Here is a 19,369-nt window from a genome sequence, read left to right on the forward strand (position 1 = left end):
ATTTATTATCTGTACTGGACAGCTGTAATTTAAAGATCTGTGCATTTAAAAAAGCTGTTTAAAGCTTCAGGGCGGTGAAATCTTAGCATTGCTTTGACAGGTTTCAGCTTCCATAATTCTGGCATCTGGATAAATGTTGTGGTGCCGCAAAGGCCAAAATGAGACAAGTAGTCAGGCTTAACTTAGATATCACAACAAATTATGGTTAATAAGGAAGCCTAGGTATAATTTGGTGTTATGTCTGAATTAACAAACCACAGTTTGTGTCCAGCCATTAAAACTACAATCAGAAACCTTTATTTGAAGTGAATTTGCAGACCGTGGTTTGTGCTAATTATGGTTTTGACATGGTATCTGACTTGCTATAAAAATGGTCTTTTGATAACTCTGCCTGGAGAATTTATGAACTAATGAAACTGAGCTGAGAGGACAGAAAATGAAAGCAGACAAGGAGCTCTAGACAAGCACAGGGAACCTATTTTGGCTTGATGGCCAAATTGGCTCTGGGCAATGTGTCAGGGGGAGTCAACATCCCAAAGTTGACAGGTCACCCTACTGCTAGAATGTGCCCCCCAACATAATTGTCCTATTCACACACACACACACACACACACACACACACACACACACACACACACCCCTATTCATTGATGCATACGTCTATTTTCACACTGAATGCACAGGCAGAGCACACACTCCCCACGCCTGAAAATGCCCTCTTATACGGCAATTATACTTTTTAAAATCCTCCATTGGTGCCTTTCGAGGCATTTCAAAGCCTCGCTGCAGAACACAGGGGAGTTGCAGCTTTCTGGGAGGGAAGGGTGGGGCTTTCCTTCCCCAGCAGTGTTTTCTAAGCCTTTTCAAAGGCTTCATTGGCACAAATTGAGACTTGAAAAGCCTGATTGTAGCATGAGCCAGGATAATTTTTAGGGGGGGGGGTTCCCCATAGGATTCAGGGAGGTGAGAATAAGACATTCCCTCCCCAGCAGCAACCCCCAAAATGCTGCAGGCGTGGCAATTTGACTGCTTAAAAGCCACCTTGGCAACAGGGATAATCTCTTCTCTCCAATCACCTGCTGGAGAAGAAGCTTGTGACTCATGTGGGGAACCCATGGTCTATATCCACCCATAAACCAGACGTTTCCCATGTCTGTTCTCAGTCATAACTTGCCTATTGTCCATTTGGAAACTCAAACCATGGTTTGGCAAGATATCTCTATTAAGGCACTGCCACACCAACACTTGGAGGATTCAAGTGAAAAAATATGCCATTATACATGAAATGCTAAATGGCATATAGTGATCCTAGCTTTTCCTTGTTTAATACTGTCACAGGAGTGGGGGCAGACTTGGAATCACAGCCTGTATGGAAGATAGGTTAGCCCTTTCCTCGCATCCTTCAATCCTGACAATCACCTCCCAATGCAACTGTTTGCATTGGACGGAACCTGCTATTGGTGTTAATAGCAGCTTCCAGTCAGGGAGATTTGTTTTCCCAGGATGGCAGCATAGGAGGAAGGAATTGACCCACCCCCTAGTCATGATCCTGAGTGCCACCCCTCCCCCCAGCTGCTATTTACAAAAACACACCCACCCAGATATGAGAAATGCAGCTATGCATTTCACATATTGAAGCCCTTTAGATTAAAGGGAAATCGTGTTCCTTTACTGTTGCTTTGCTTCCTGATTCTCTTCCGCATTTGAAATGAGCTGAATTGCACGGAAAGAGAGCAGCGACCGCGTGGCCCGTAATTTAAAAGCTCCCGGCTCATATAGTTCAATAGGACAGTGCCCTCTAGTGGCATTTTGTAGCACAACTTTGACTGCACATGGCAGGAAATCCCGACATATTTCCGAAGAATCGGGTTTTCCAAGGTTTACTTTTAAACAGAATAACCGAGGGAAGGAGCAGGAGACACGCAAGAGGCTCATATCATCATCAAAATGGCCCAGTAATGTCTGTGAGTGATCAAGCATGAACATGCTATAAATTGCTCATTTAAAGTAACCCTAAGTCTAATTTACCCCCCAAGCCTCTGACAGCAGTCGGCCTGGCCTAGTGTGGCTGGTGCCCTCCGGGTTTCATATTCATTGCTACAGCACCAAACACACACCCTGAGTCACATTCTGCTTCACAGGTTGTTTTTTTGCTGTACAACGAAGAGATTTTCCATGTAAATGTATACCACGTATTTCCAAATCTTGCCGATCATACCTGGAAAAAGGGCTGGCTACAGTTCCCAGCCAAGTATGGCATGCCTGAGTTTGCTACTGCTTAGAGATATTTTTGAATATATTCAGTGGTCTATAAATCTATCTACTTACAATAATAGTGTGTGAAAACTCCCTAACTCGCTTACCATGAGCAGGTGAACAATGTTTTGATACTGCAGTTACTGTCAATTTGACAACCCTGAAGGTCAACCTGAATGGCTTATAGCATTCTGTCTTTGCAAACAAAGAGGGAGGGGGAAGAAGCAGACCTGTTCCTTATCCTTTCTTCTTCTTCTTCTTCTTCTTCTTCTTCTTCTTCTTCTTCTTCTTCTTCTTCTTCCTCCTCCTCCTCCTCCTCCTCCTAGCCTGAAGAATTTGAAGTATTCACCTGAACTCTTAACACTGTATTTGGATATAGCTGGAAAGCGTTATTAGCATTTTCTGCCAAGCCTGACAAATAATAGTCACTTTGCTGTGATTTTCTCAAAACCTCCATTAATCAACGTTCACTCGCGTGTACTTTCTTCAAATACTTACTGTGCCTGTCTTTTGAAAATGGGACCGTTTGCTCAAAACTGTGAACAGGATACGTTATTATGTCAAAATAAACCATCTGGCCGTACAACTGTTTCTAATTACTTCCCTGCCTAGACTGTAAACTTTGGGGTTTGGCACCAGCCTTTCCTTCCAGGATGCTGCCCAAATCCAGCTTCCAGGCAGCTAATCAAAGGCACTTGGTGGAGCACAGGGGGAAGGAGCCGGTTTTGGCCAGCTCGGAACTCCTATAAGCCTTCCAGGTCTGTCTATATTTCGGACTTTCGAGGAGAGCTCCTCATTTACTGCTGCCCTGGGATCTAACCATGTATACACAATGGCTCCTCAGTTTGATGCTGCTTCTGTCTTCACTGTTTGTCCTGCTGCCTGCTATTCCACAAAGTTTCTCCTTGTCCCTGCGGTAAGCTAGGATTTTAAGCTCCCTTGTTTTGCTTAGCAATTATCTTTAGGGATCTGGGCAACAGGTTGTGGCAAGAAAGTGGCGTTAAGACGTTTCTCTCTCTGTGTGTTTCTTCAACCTGCTGCTTGCTTCTGTAAAATTAAGCAAAACTCACATGTGAGTGCAAAAGCAAAGCTGCATATGTAATTTGCATTTTGACAGTGAACTACAGGTGTGCATGCTTCATAAACTACCAGATCAGAAGGATTAGGTAGAGGTGTGCCTTGAATTTTGAATTTGACCCTCATGAGTGCAAGTTGGATCTTCTGGGAATGTGTTGCCTTTGTTTTCCTGGGCTCCCAATAGCTGCTGCTGCTGCTGCTGCTGCTGCTGCTGCTGCTGCTGCTGCTTCTTCTTCTTCTTCTTCTTCTTCTTCTTCTTCTTCTTCTTCTTCTTCTTCTTCTTCTTCTTCTTATTATTATTATTATTATTATTATTATTATTACATTTATTTTATTTATTATTATTACATTATTACATTTTATATCCTGCCTTTTTTCCTCCAAGGAACCCAAGGCAATGTACATAATCCTCCTCCTCTCCATTTTATCCTCACAACAACAACCCTGTGAGGTAGGTTAAGCTGAGAGTCTGTGACTGGCCCAAAGTTACCCAGTGGGTTTCCATGGCTGAGTGGGGACTAGAACCCAGATCTCCCAACTTCCAGTCTAACGCTTTAGCCACTACACCCCACCCCACATACTATATCAGTTTCGCCTTCCTCCACTTGCACTCATAGTCCTCGTGAATGCATCTTTTTGCAGATATCTAGTACCCTGGACCAATTTTGGCCCTGACCTAGGAAAAACAATAAGGAGGGGGAAATGGACGCATTCCTGCTACAGTTATAAACTCCAACTAAGATGCATAGCAATGTGTGCAAAAATGTTGAACATTCCATGGTCTGGCATGTGCCACTTGACAGTTTGAGTTTGAGCTGTGCTCCATTCTATTCCCCCGAGGAGGAAAATATTTAATTCTCTACTTTAAGAAGAGCAATCTGAGTCTGATTTGGATGTTCTAACATGCTGATGAAACATATAGCTTGGTCATGTCATCTGCTAGGTTCAATCCCATAATTCGAGGCATAGTAATTCAGGAAGTTATAGGGGGGGGGGGGAAGAGATGAACTGACGAATTAAAATAATACCCCCTCCCCAGTATTTTTCAGTATAGTGAGGATTACCTAGATCTGGAAAAAGTTTGCAAGGCTGTATCTTCCCCTCCAGAACATTAATGTATTATCAAAGACAGAGATGACACCCATTAGCTAGTTGGGCAACCTGCACAAAAGTATTTGCTAGGTTCTAGGCTTCACAGATGTACGGACCACATTATACCACTATGGCATGGTAGGAATATCAGCCTTTCCATACCTCTTATATTTTCCCAGCACCCCCATTAAGTTGCTGTTCTTCCTATTAGTAGATGGGGCTAAGTAGGAGTGTGATTCAAGGGGTAGTGCCTGTGTGGCTGAGAGACAGTGCATTATCCAAGGGCCGCCTCCAGATTCTCCCGTACAGAAGGAAAGAAGAGTGTGAACCAGGCTATATCCACTGGCAGCCTGCACCCATTTCTATGTTTGGGCGTTGTTGCCCCACTCCCCAGCATTATGAAAATAACAGCTGAATCCCCACATGTACAGCTTATTCACCCAGGCTTTTCTTCATGCAGGTGTGTACCTGTAAACTAGGGTGACCATATGAAAAGGAGGACAGGGCTCCTGTATCTTTAACAGTTGCATAGACAAGGGAATTTCAGCAGGTGTCATTTGTATATATGGAGAAGCTGGTGAAATTCCCTCTTCATCACAACCGTTAAAGCTGCAGGAGCTATACTAGAGTGACCAGATTTAAAAGAGGGCAGGGCACCTGCAGCTTTAACTGTTGTGATGAAGAGGAAATTTCGCCAGGTTCCCCATATATACAAATGACACCTGCTGAAATTTCCTTTTCAATACAACTGCTAAAGTTACAGGAGCCCTGTCCTCCTTTTCATATGGTCCCCCTATGTAAACATGATCACATGGATGAATTGGACACTGAATCAGCCCGACAATTATCAAATTAAACCATGGCTGGAAAAACCTTTTATTTGATCCTACTTGTGGCCTAGCAGCTTGTCCCCAAGGCAGGAAGAAATCAAGGCCGGATCTACACTAGTCTTATAACGTTGCTAGTGTCCCTTTCTAATGTGGTTCTCTGTATCGGTTCTCTGTATCACGGGGCACACTAGCGTTACGTTTAGCTGCAACGTTACTGCATGGCACATTGTTAAATCCTTTCGTTGTTCTCCCTCTCTCTGAGCGTAGCAGAGTTGCTGGGTTTGCTCCGTCCACTGCCTGCCTCATTCCTAGCCAGCAGTGCAGGGCAATAGTCATAAGCACACACACAACCCCCCTCCCAAAACATCTTAATGCAGGTCCCAGGGAATAGCCTGAGTGCATAGGAGCCAGCCACTTTGCTGAAGCTAAGCAGGGTTGGGTCTGGTCAGAGTTTCGATGGGAGACCAAATTGAAAAGTTTTAGCAGCAGCCGCATTTAAGCCCCGCTGGTCATGAGTTTTGGACTGGGACCAAGAGACCCTTGTTAATTTTCCTGCACGGAGCTACAGCGATCCTTTGAGCGCTCCTCAGCTCCTTTGCAAAGAGGGGGGAAATGTTAAAAAAAATCATAAAAAAATCAACCGGACCCAATTTGATTCAAATTTTAAGACAGGATGCATGGGAGTACTTCACAATAAAAGCAGACTCTAAGGTGGAAAACATCTGAGTCCTTTGCATGCAATTGTCAGTGATTGCACAGTATAACGCTGGTGTGATTTATCTGCTGTAGCAGATAAGATAGCAAATGGGGCGAAGGAAGGAGAACAGGAAGTGGGCGGAGCAAACCCAGCAGCTCTGGGTTGGGAGAGGAAAATTACCGGTAGGACGAGGCACATGAATCTGTAGCCGCGCTGGAACTAAGAAATAGAACCTGTAAGTACGACTCATTTACAACGTTGGAGACCCAGGGTCACGTGACGCTATGCGTCACAGTAACCCGTTCAAAACGTTAGAATAACACCAGTGTAGATTCCCACCAAATCTCCCCTCCCCTTCTGATTGGCGTTCTGCAATTCACCCATCTCCTCACTGATATTTGCTTCGCTTAGTCTGTCTATGCCTCTTTTTTCTGTGTTAATCAGACAGTTTCAGTCTAGCCTACATCAGAGGATTGCTGTGTGGATAAAATAAGGTAACCCTCCCCCAGCCACCCCCAATACTTTGCCCTAGAGCACCCTAGAGCAAGGCAGCATACAAGCATAATAAATGAATAATATCTAGCAAGGTGCTTCCTCCTTCAATTTGCACAAATAAGTTGTCCGTGGAGCATTTGCTCAAATCACATTGGGTTTTGTTCCAAGAAAGTATTTAGCATCTTAATGTGGATTTTGCAGCTATAATTCACTGTGACTGTGAGATTCCACAGAGTTCAATCTGCAACTGTTTCATCCCAGTATTATTTATAACCTTCAAAATGTGCATTTTCTAAAAGCAAACAAACAGGGATCTAGAAAATAGATTGCCTGAGTTTGGTTCCAAATTAGTCCACGGATTGATCAATAAAAGGGGTCAGGTAAGTAGACCCCACAGTAGAAGCAGTTCCTCTATCACTAGTTCTTTGATTCTTTTTGCAACTTGTCGTCTCCTTCATTCCCTGCAGGAGAGGTTTGGGAAGCACCTCATCTTGCAGACTGTCCCAATCTGTGTCAGAGCGCAGGTGTCGAAGCCCAGGTGGGAAGCTGTGCAACGGCAGAGGTCAATGTGACTGTGGAGTTTGCATCTGCCAAGTGACCGAACCAGGCAAATACTACGGGCCACTGTGTGAATGTCATGAGTGGGTATGTGAAACCTATGACAGTCAAACTTGTGCAGGTAAGCAAGACTCACCAGCCCACAAGGGTTTCAAAGGGGAGACATGAGAGAGGGGGTACATAATTAAGCATGGGTTGAAGAATGTGGAGGGAGAGACATTTTTCTCCCTTTCCCATAATACTAGAACCCAGGGTCATCCCATGAAGCTGATTGGCAGAGATTCAGGACAGATAAAAGGAGGTACTTCTTCGCACAGCGCATATTTAAACTAAGGAATTCACTACCACAAGGTGTAGTGATGGCCACCAATGTGGATGGCTTTAAAAGGGGGTTGGATAAATTCATGGAGGAGAAGGCTATCAGTGGCTACTAGCCCTGATGGTTGTGTGCTATCTCCAGTATTTGAGGCAATAAGCCTGTGTGCAGCAGTTGCTGGGGAACATGGGTGGGAGGGTGCTGTTGCAGCATGTCTTGCTTTGTTGGTCAACAGCTGGTTGGCCACTGTGTGAACAGAGTGCTAGACTAGATGGACCCTTGGTATGATCTAGGAGGGCTCTTCTTATGTTCTTAGGTTTAAATCCTGGTCATCTGAGCCAGTGGTCGGCACTGGCAAATGAGGGGCATCTGGGCATGGGAAAGCCTTTTCGGTCAGGTTCCTGTCTAAGTAGAGGCCTGTGGGGCTCCTTGAGGCTCTGAGTGTAAGTGAGTGAAGGCATCAAGACTGGCCTGATTGAAGCTACTGGACAAGAAGAAGTTTGACCTAGCCACCAGCAGGATTAGAATTAAAATGGCAGTCAATGGTTGAAGCTTATTTGATCCACTGGAGGATTTCAGGCAGCCTTTCCCAACCTGGTGCCCTCCCATGCTGGCTGGGGATGATGGGAGTTGATGTTCAAAACATCTGGAGGGCACCAGGTTGGAGGAAGGTGGTTTATGGTTAAGGTACTAGAAATTGGTTGATTAGAACAGAATGAAAGGAGCTGGAAAAAACAGCAATTATGCATTAGTGAAGTTTCCTCCTTTTCATGAGTTGGAGGCCATGTGAGGTACCTTGGGCCTGTCTGTAGCTGGTAAATCAGGGTGGTGGTGTGGTTAGTGTTGGACCAGGACTGGTGAGGCCCAGATTCAAATGTCCACTCAATCATGAATGTCACTGGATGGGTCAGCTCCTATCTCCCTGCTTAACCTCCCTCATAGGGTTTAAGAGAAGGAGGACCGTGTAGATGAGAAAAGGCAGAATATGAATGCAAAAATTTAAAATCAATAGCTCATATACACTTATAGGGGTGTTCACATGTTACATACTCCAGTGATTCTAGGAAGCACAGATGTCGACTGAGTGCTACCTTTGGTTTGAGGTTCTAAAGAGCTCGGGTGGCAATGGGACTGTAGTCTATTACAGAATCAGCTTCTATACTGGCACTAGATTCTGGCACTTGGTTCCACCTGGGCTGCAATCCTAAACACACTAATTAGGGAGTAAATCCCATTGGACACAGTGGGATCTACTTTTGAGTAATAGGATTGCACTACATGAAAGATGGCTACCTCAGGGGCTACTTTCATTTGATATAAATAGAAACTGTTGGACGATATCAAAGTAATAGCATCAGTATGTTCAGCTATCTGTTTTAATAGTTCAGATTCTGTTATCAAAGTTAAGATTTTTTTAAGCACATCAGTATCGTAGAAGCAGAAGAAAACACCGTTTTCTCATTTGTCAAAATACTGGATGTGATGTCCTTTTTTCATATCACATCCTATCTACACATTTGTCCACGTTCCATGTAACGTGTTGATTTTTCAGGCCAAGCCCCACAATTAGGTCAATGTGAACGTTACAGAGAGTGCCATTAGTAACAGATTCATTCCAGCAATGTGCTTGGCAGATTTCATAGGAAAAAAATAGCAACTTATTTTAGCAACAATGTAGTTAAGAATAATAAGTCCAGTAATGACATGGGGGAGGGAAAACTGCAAGAAAAATGTTAGTTTGGTGCCTTTGGCATGGCTTTGTCGTACAGAAAACGCTTAGAACACTCCTGTTTAGGATAGAAGCCATCAAAGTAAAACAGCCATGCGCTCGCACATTTATAGCACTTATGATTACATTGTATTTTCACACTTAACATTTTCAGGACAAAACTGCTGCTTTTGGATGTGGTAGGGGTGAAATATTTAGTCTTTGTGTATCTGTGTCTACTTGCAACTGTAGCCAGTGAGTAGACTTTTTGTTTCTGCTTCATTGCCATTTTCCTCCTCTATTTGGAGCTGCCTTGCATGACCCTAGCCTGTCTGATGACATGATTGAGATGCAATCACAGTGCCACGTAGCCTCGATGGAGTGATGTCAGTGAGGGCAAATGAAGTCGCCTTGCCCTTGCTCTGAATAGGTACTGCTTCACGGGGGTGGGGGTGGGAGAATGTGTCCCAGTTGCTAAGGGAACCAGACGGATGCTCTCTGTTTTGCTTGCACTGCAATGGCCAGCTCTAATAGTAGTGTGGTGTTTTCTCTATAAACTGAAACCGAAAGCTGCCAGTATCAATATTTTATCTGAAGCCTAACTGCCCTAAAGTTTTATTACTATTGCCTTTTCCATCCTAATATTCACTGAGTCCTGTGACATTTTTGTGGGAAAAGAAGAATTACAACCAAATTACTTAACCCTCCTACGCTTTGGGGTCATAAATACGTGTTTCTGTTTCCCTTAAACTGCACCAATTCATACTCCATGTCTTCTCCTGCAGTACTGTTGCACAAGTTCTTCGCCCCAGGGACGGGATCCAATCTGCCCCTAAGCACAACTCCACACTTCCAGCGACAGAGGGTTCAAAAAGCGCTTTATTGTTTAAAATCAAGGTCTGGGTCTCTTTGAAAGCGAGCAGTCAGACAGAGAAGCAAGGAATTCAGTACAGCATTTGAAGCCTGCAAAGGGCAGTGCCCAGTAGCAGCATGAACCAATCAGAATGTAACACTGGGGCATAACGGTCTTTCTAATCTTTGTTAAACAACCCCTTTGCTCTACTGTAAACTAACTTTTGTATTGGAGCCAAGGCTCTTGTTTTTCTTAGATAAGACAGACACAAGGAGACACCCTCGGGTACGTGACGCCTCGCTTGCTGCATAATGGCTGCTTCATAGTTTCCTTTTGAAAATGGAGTCACTTATGCTAACAGTACAGGGGTCAGTTGGTCTGTAGTGCTTCAAAAACATCTCCTCTCTCAGGGCTCATCTACACCAAGCAGGATATTCCACTATGAAAGTGGTATATAAAAGGCAGGAGGCACACCAAGCAAAATATAGTGGGATATAGTGGGCCTTGCTAGACCTGCTGGCTTACGCCGGCAGGGAGGCGAGGCCGAGGCGCGCTAATGTTAGCGCACCTCCCCCAGGCTACCACACGGTGGACGCGTAGCGATGTCGCGTCCCTGCGGTGTCCGCCATTTTTTTTTATTATTTTAAAGGGGCCGGGTGCAGCCCGAAGACGGCAGACAAGGTAAGTGTTTTGTTTATTTTTTTTTATGGGGGGGGCGAAGGCTGGGAGGGTGGGTGGCAGGGTGGGTGGCACGGGGGGAGGGTGGGTGCGATCGCGCCGCGCGCCGCCCGGGCAATGCCTGGCATGGGGCAGCATTGCCCGGGCAATGCTGCCCCATGCCAGGCATTGCCCGGGCGGCGCGCGGCGTGATCGCACCCGCCCTCCCCCGTCCCACCCACCCTGCCACCCACCCTCCCAGCCTTCGCCCCCCCGCCGATGGGCACAGCGCTCCTATGAGCGCTGTGCCAGGTCCGCGGCTTTTCGCGGCTCCTCGCGAGTAAGCGAGGAGCCGTGAAAAGCTGCGGAAGTCCCTAGACATTCCCCAGCTCCGGCCTGAGGCCGGAGCTGGGGAAAAGGCGCGCCATAAGCAAATTCGCTTATGGCACATTGGAGGAGGCCTCAGCGCGGCCTGTCTCCGGATTCCCCTGTGCGTCATCTGGACGCACAGCAGGGAAGCCGGGACAGAAGGCGCGCTAAGGCCTTGTCTAGGAAGGCCCAGTATGTGTCAATGCCCCCCAACAGTTGTCAGTGCACTTCAATACCACTGTAAAGTAGTTGTGTGGCTCCTGCCTTTTATATACCACTTTCATAGTGGAATATCCTGCTTGGTATAGATGAGCCCTCACTCTCTGTGTGGGTTTTATTAAATTTAGTGGATTTGGTTATGTTTGTGGACTGCAGAAAATCTGTATGTGTCTTGTATCCACTCTCTTATTGATTAATTCTGCATAATTAATGTAAGGCAACCCAAGTAATAAAATATCATCTTCCGCCTGTCTCTCTGAAGCTAGCTAATATTCCTTCCTTTTACTGATTCATTATCTAATTAATATATCATGTAAGATTGTTTTATATAAAAAATTGAGTTTCTTACTAGCCAGATCTGCATAACTTGGATAATCTGAAATACACCAAGCCAAAGGCAGCCCATCAAGCATGTTTGGTGGTCCATTGGGTTTTTATAAACTGCCTTCTTTCATCAACTGTTCAGGATGGCAAAGAACAACACAGTAGCCAATACACAGCTGCTAGACTGCATTTAGTTTGGTGGGTCACATATTATTCAGGTTCATTGTTAGACAGACCAATACATATCAATTATTATGGTGATATATATAAATCGTTAGCATCGGTTTGGATTTAATATACTACATGTTAACCTTAGCTTCTATTTTTTGAAATCTATTATATGTAAAGGTACTTTGGGCATGATATTAATGTTGACTGAAGATTGATTGCAGTCTTATTTTTCATTCTTATTTGAGTACATGAGAGCATCCTCATTTTGCTCCTATTGTACTTTTCGGTTTAATGAAGACCTTTTAGTTAATCTTTACTTTGAGATGACTGCTGATCCCAGGGAGAGTAAATGCACATATATGAAAAAGGGCTGCTTGCAGTACAAATAGTGCAGATGTGTTGATAATAAAACAGATTGCACAAGTTGCGCCTGAGGAAAGTGAGGCAGCAATATTTCTTATTCCATTAAGTGCCATTTTAAAGCATTGTAGAAGTAGGTTGGTTGAGCTATCTGAGATCCAGTGTGGCTATAATACATAAAAATCACAAGCAGAGCTGCTGGATTCTGGGATCACTGGAAAAGAAAGTAGATTCACAGGTATCCTTGCTTTTACCTTGTGAAGATAGGAGGCTAAAACCCTATTCAGGCATTCACCTGAACACAGGGGGGCTAAAACCATGTAGGGGCAGTGGCATGCATTCACAACATCCCTTTGTGTTGGTTCTGCTCTTTAAACCTTCAGCTAAACATGCTTAGAAGCTCTGCCATGATAGGGAGCTCTGATCATCTGGAAGAGCTATTAAGCACATTCAGTAGAATGCTCTTAGAAGTCCCTTTCAGATCTTTGCCCTAAACACACACAATTCTTAAGAGGAGTCTGTCCATGCAGGGCCACTGGGGGAAGGGATTGCATGTGCGCCCCTGTCCCCTACACAATTTTAGCCTACCAGTATGGGCTTGGGCCTTCTCGTGATCAGTTTAGGTCTTTCACATATACCGGCTGCTACTTGGAATCTATTTAATAAAGAACAGGCATAGACTTGTGCGGCTTGTCGAAAACATGCTAGAATTCAGCACTCCTTGAACAATTTCAGAGAACATAATTTCTTGACTTCTGCAAACACCAATGTTCATTATAGGGAAATGGGTTGCCTGAATCCAAGCTAGATTCACTTTGAATAAGAGCCAATGGTAAGCTTTAGCAATATTTAGGAGAATGCTTCATTAATCTTGAGAGCAATAGCCATGTAAGTGCTTTTGTAGTGTGTGAGGGTGCTTTCAGTTTGGCACCCACTCAGTGTTCATCGGTACCAGTCATGCTGCTTTTCCATGGAGGCTTTTTAAGCAGCCACAGCAATTTGCACAATCAACCCCCCTCAAAAAGCTTCCATGATCAAAGAAATCATGATGACTGCTTATTCAAACAAACTGTGTCTCCATGTGAAGTCCAGTCCAGCTCTGAGCCCAAGTGATGATCCTACTTCTCATCTGGAGGTTACTATCAGATAAACTGGTCTACAGTCAAGGCAATCGTCCATCAATTGTGCACCCGTGGAATGGGGCATTGAGTTTTACGCATGCACAGTTAGTGTTTGCTTTTGTTAACCTGAAAGATATATAGTTCATAGCTATGGCATTTCTGGAGAGAGGTAATAAGAACCTTGTACTTAGAAGGTTGTACTTACATACAACATTTGTTTGAATGCTCACTTCTAAGTATTTCCCAAATGGTTTTGTATGATACTTTGGTTGTGTTATTTGTACTTTATGCATTTTTGTTAGTAGTTCTGTAGTTGATATATGCAACTCTGCACCTTGGATAGCTCCTTTAGGGTTCTGACTGGCTCTGACTGAAACCTGGAGCAGATTCACCATCCCACTGACATCAGAGCCACCAGCCGCCACTGGATATATGTTACAAAAATGTTTTTGTCATGACCCTATTGATTAAGGAAAACCAATGGTCTGAAGGCACATGATATACGGGATGGTTCAACTGCCAAAGCTTAGGGTCCCCAGCAGCAAATGGATGGGATGCCATCCGGAAAAACAGGACTGTTCAGATGTAACTCCTTGGGCTTGCTTGCATGGACCATCCTCCCCTTCCTCCTCCTCTTTCATGCCATGATCAGAGGCATCTAATCATAGTAAATGGCAAACCATAGTTAATCCCCACCACCATCATTTGCCAGGGTTGGATGCAATGGCAAATTCCGATTCCAATTGTGACACTTAATAGGTGGGAGGGAGAAGTGGGGAGCAGGTGACCCCAAAGCTTGTGGTAGACACACACACAATACTAAAACAGCCTCCTGAAACCTGGTGCCCTCCAGATTTTGAATTTCAACTCCCATCAGGCCAGTCAGCATGGCCAGTCGTCAGGGATTCTGTGAATAGTACTCTAAAACATTTGGAGAGCACCAGGTTGGGGAAGGCTGTGCTAAAACATGGTTTAGCATTGGCCTGGTCCACAAATAAAGTCACAATGTAATGGTATACACTGGCTAACTGCAGTTAATCCATTTTGTCTGGATTAAGTTTATTTTTACAGATTTTCACTGTTATCTTCTCTGAGGTTTCTAGACAAGGATGGCTATAAATTGAAATATAGAATCATAGAATAGCAGAGTTGGAAGGGGACTACAAGGCCATCGAGTCCAACCCCCTGCTCAATGCAGGAATCCACCCTAATCTTCATAAAAAGGAAAAAGGACATCCAAGCAATTGAAGGCATGAATAAACTGAACTTAAAACCATGTAGGGTCAGAATAATGATCCTTAACACTGCCTTGCATTTAACAACTCACTTAGTAGCCAGGAATTCTAGTCAGGCAAGTGAATAGGCTGACAGAGGAGGAAGAGAAGATCACCCCATTCCTCCTCCATCAGTTCACTTTCTGTGTGGGCTGCAGAGGAAGGGAAGTCCATCCCTCCATTCTGTTCCTCTTCACTAACCTGTTTGGTAAATGGCACATTTCTTTCTTCATCCTGCCCAGCATGGAAACAATGTATGGAATCAATTATGGAACTCACTGCCACAGGATGTGGTGATGGCCACCAATCTGGATGGCTTCAAAAGGTGGTTGGATAAATTCCTGGAGGCAAAGGCTATCAATGGCTACTAGCCCTGATGGTTGTGTGCTATCTCCAGTATTTGAGGCAATAAGCCTGTGTGCAGCAGTTGCTGGGGAACATGGGTGGGAGGGTGCTGTTGCACCATGTCCTGCTTTTCATCCCTGGCCGATGGCTGGTTGGCCCCTGTGTTCATCGTGCTGGACTAGATGGACCCTTGGTCTGATCCAGCATGACTCTTCTTATGTTCTTAATGCATTAGGCTCTGAGCAGGCCAGTAAGAAAAAAATGAGGTTAGTAAGTTCTCTGGTCTTATTTACAAGTCAGTCTTAACATTATTTTTGACTTTATTGTAAAAATATTTTTAAGGCTCTGGCATGGGCCACCCAAAAATTAGGATGTAAGTCCCCTTGATTTATTTATTTATTCATTGTGTACCACCCCATAGCTGAAGCTCTCTGGGCGGTTCACATAAGAAAAAGCATTTTAAAACAATATACAAAAATTAAAAACCACAAAAACATACAAAATGCACATACAATTAAAACCACTGCAACAACTTTAGAAATGATGAGCCAAAAAAACAGACCCAGGCTCATTCCATATTGCTAAATGCTTGGGAAAAGAGATTTCATGAGGAGAGTTACAAAACTAAGGTGTTATAGGTCTCCTTTAAATCTTACATTAGTGCTGTGAGAGCTGCATTTCTCTGGGTTTGTCTCATGATATGACTGTAATGCAGCCCCACACAGGCATAGTCAATCATGTAGTTATTTAACATTAAATCCACATCCATGATACTGGTCAGGCAATGATTTTGTGCTAAGGGTACCATGCAGTTGTCCCTGCCTACCTGGTTGCAGGCCTGTAAATGTTACAGTAATACCATGGGATGAACCTACCAAAAATGGTTTCCACAACAATGGATACTGTTGTTTTTATACTGTTTTTTATGTTTTGATGGTTTTTAAATTTTGTATATTTTTAATGTTTACCATTTTTAATTGTTATAAACCGCCCAGAAAGCTTCGGCTGTGGGGCGGTATATAAATGTAATAAATAAATAAATAATGCAACACTTAATGTAACCTTAAAAATGCTTAACTTTGGATATACTGTATCAGGAGTCTCTCCCTCTTAATAAATGTAGGTGTGGTGGAGGGCTAGTGGATCAAGTGAGAGCATCTGTTCCCTGAAACTTTATATTGCATATAGGGGATAAGACACGATCGATTCCTTAGATATTTTACAATGAAAAGGAATCGTAAAGTGAGATGTGGTTTTCTGTTCTGCTGTCAGTTCATGTTTGTCTATACAGAATATTGTGACTTGAGTACTTCCGCCCATACTTCTAGCTAAATCACACTAACAGCTCTGATAAGCTGTGACAGGTGGGGTCAGAGACCTTCTCCTTTCCATTCTGATGACTCCTGGACATTAGCAGTTGTAGCATCTGGTACATAATTAAGTAGAGCTTTCAGTAGTAGCTTTGGTTTATGTCACAGCTTCATAACTGAAGCTGGCAGTTTGATGTCAAAGTCAAAGTCATCCCCAGGCTGTACATCTCATAAGGCTAGTGTAGTGCAGGCACTCCACTTTCTATGGTCAGTGGCACATTGGGTAGATATGTATGGCCAACAATGACATTGCCACTCTTGGCTCTTTCACTCTAGTAGATCAATAACTTTGTGTTTGAGGATGCCGTGCAGTGACCCGGTTTGTATATAACAGGAATCATGTATATAACAGGAATCAAGAATTGCTGAAATCTAGCAAAAGCAAGCACATTGCCTCTGGTGCATTCCTCCCTTCCATGTTCAATTAACAACTTATGATTGCCCTGTTCATAGGTTGTTAGTGTGATGTCATACTTTAGGTTGTTTTGGGGTTAAATAACCCAGTGTCGATCCAACAACAAATCCTATGTTAATTCTTGGTTGTATAATAATATATTTATTTCTTGCCTGCCTCTTCCTCTGGATCGCGGCAGGGAACATTAAATACATTATAATATATAAAACTGGTTAAAAGAGCATATAAAACCAATACAATATTAAAATAACAATCACAACATCTTAAAATTCTTAGGTTTAAAATTCATCTGGGTAGGCCTGCTGGAACAGACTACTTTTTATGGCTGTCTTAAACTCAGAGTATTAAGCCAACACATCTCTTCTGGCAGGCCATTCCACAGTCTGGGGGTGGCAGAAGAAAAGGTCCTCCAGGTAACAGTTGTCAGCCTAGTTTGGGCTGACTGGAGTAAACCCTTCCCAGAGGACCTGAGTGTTTGGGGTGGATTGTATGGGAGAAGGTGATCCCCCAGGTAACCTGGACCCAAACCATGTAGGGCTTTAAAGGTAATAACCAACATTTTATACTTTGCCCAGAAACTAATTGGCAGCCAGTGAAGTGATTTTTAAGTTGGTGTGATATGGTCTGGTATACTGGTGAGCAACCTGCCTGGCATATTTTGAACTAGTTGAAGTTTCAGACTAGGCACTTTGGTGGTGGAGTGGGTTGGCATCACTCCACCACCAAACCCTGCATTCTTGCTGGTGTGCAGTGGCGACAAGTTGTCCTAACAAGAAGAAGCAGCACGGGCTTTCTGGCAGCTGTTAGACTCACCTTGTCCACCCCCTCCCCCTGCCGCTGCTTCTGGCCACCAATAAGAGCTCGCCTTCTGCCCAGGTATGCCCCCGGAGTGGTTCCAAGCAAGGACAGACCTGTGGAACAGCTGGGCTAAACTCACTTTGGCTGGAAAAGTCAGGGTAAGTCCCCAACTTTTCAGCCATGCATCTTTGCCTCTTTGCCCTGGAGTGGCTTTGAATCTGTGGCTGCGTCATCTGACGTAGCGTAAATTTGGAGCCACCCCAGGGCAAAGATGATGTCAAGACAGCCCCACATTTGAATGTAATGTTAATTGAAAGGAGAAGTGAGGAGCATGCCAGGGGCACACTCTCTCGTTCCTGCTAGATTTTTGCAGTTTGTGCTCTAATGTGTGAACTAGGTCAGTGTGAGGAAGTTCTGCACTCATAGCTGCCTCCTCCTCCTCCTCCTCCTTTTTGTGCTGTGATCCTGGAGAGTAAAAATGTTGGAAGTATGACAACTAGCTGTATATGAATTGTCACAAATCAGGTTTGCATGGTTGTCTTGAGTGAATAAGAATTTTCACCATAGCATCCAGCAGGAAAACTTTTTAAAGATTGTGTTGTTGTTTTTCTTTTAGGCCAAGTGGGATTGTAAAAGTTTTGAGGACTAGTAGCTTTTGTAGACATCTTTGTCACCTCTGTAATAGAATCAGACCTGAGCCTGGGATAGCTGCTAATGTGAGGTTGACTATTGCAGAAGAGAATACCTCAGGGTGTGTTTGAATACCTCTTAAGGGCTGCTGATTATTGACTGTAAGAATGAAACAGGGCTGTGTATGTTTTAGGCGGGCAGCCAATTGAATACAGTGCAAGTAGCTGTCTGCTGCCTATAGCGTATGCTGCCCATCCGCACTGGTGAGGGTCCATTTCTGGTGCATGATTGGTAGATAAATTCCCCAGTGAAAATATTGTCAGTAACCTGTGAGAAAAGCGAGATAATGATTCCCACACTGATGTGCTCCTTCTGAAAACAACCAAGAACTGAGAGTCTTGGCAGAGCTAGGAATGCATAACTCTTCCAAAACTCCAGAGAGGACTGTGGAATTCATAATGTTTTCTGCAGTTCATACTGTATATGGACAGAGACCTAGCACTGGCCAAGGAAAGCACTGGGCTGCCTGTGCAAGGATGCTAGCAATCATCATCATCATCATCATCATCATCATCATCGGTTAAGGGTTCACTCACATGAAAAGGACACTGAAGTAATATTTTATGGCCAAGCAGATACAGCTACTGAGCGGCTTCTGTTGGAGTCTCTCTCTCTCTCTCTCTCTCTCTCTCTCTCTCTGGGATGAAGTGTCTCTAAATTGCAACAATTACTACAACCTCCATGCTATCTTGGTGGTCTTGGAACACACAAGGTAAGCCTGGCATGGACCCAGAACTTACCAGAATGTATTGGGTTCCAGGTACAGATGCTACAATTCATAATTTCTATGGACTTCATATTTCAGAAGCTCTGTCCATAGAAGAAAACGTATTTTTCTTCCAGAGAATGTATACAATAGAGCCCATAATATTCTTAGGGAAAAGAAAATGTAGAAGTGTTTAGAGAGAGCTATTATTAAACTATTGGATGAAATCTATATCTGGTGATTGAATTGCAATCCCTTACCACTAGGTGATTGAAGTTTGCTAAACTTAGAGATAAGTACATTTCCTATGTACTCATTTACGTCCCAATGGAGTGCTTTAGTGCCTGAATACTGGATGGAGAAATTCATTATTGTGAAAATAGTCCTCAGCAACCCTTAATGATATTCATGTCCTACAGCCTTGTAGAACATGCTGAGAGAAATAAGACAATGTGTCCATTACTCTACAAACCTTGCAAACATGGACAGAGGTCACCATGTACAAAGGACATAACAGCTTCCTATCTCAACCAACCAGTAACACAGCTGGATAAGTTATAGAAAGCAATTGTTTAACCACTATAGCTAGAATGTGAAAACTCTTTTTCTAGGGATGTTTTTACACAACAAAAGAGTTTCCTGCTTACCTGTTTGCTTAAAATTATTGA

General features: G+C 43.8%; 1 protein-coding gene across 1 annotated transcript in view; it reads left to right on the plus strand.

The window, feature by feature from the left end:
• The first annotated feature begins 2,971 nt into the window (after window positions 1-2,971).
• Window positions 2,972-19,369, plus strand: part of ITGBL1 (integrin subunit beta like 1) — a 184,257-nt gene continuing 167,859 nt past the window's right edge. The window contains exons 1-2 of the mRNA XM_063126116.1: window positions 2,972-3,172; window positions 6,915-7,126. Coding sequence (XP_062982186.1) covers window positions 3,078-3,172; window positions 6,915-7,126 — 307 coding nt within the window. The 5' untranslated portion in view covers window positions 2,972-3,077. The remainder of the gene's footprint in view (window positions 3,173-6,914; window positions 7,127-19,369) is intronic.

The sequence above is a fragment of the Elgaria multicarinata genome, chromosome 5 (assembly GCF_023053635.1).
Source record: "Elgaria multicarinata webbii isolate HBS135686 ecotype San Diego chromosome 5, rElgMul1.1.pri, whole genome shotgun sequence".
NCBI lineage: Eukaryota > Metazoa > Chordata > Lepidosauria > Squamata > Anguidae > Elgaria > Elgaria multicarinata.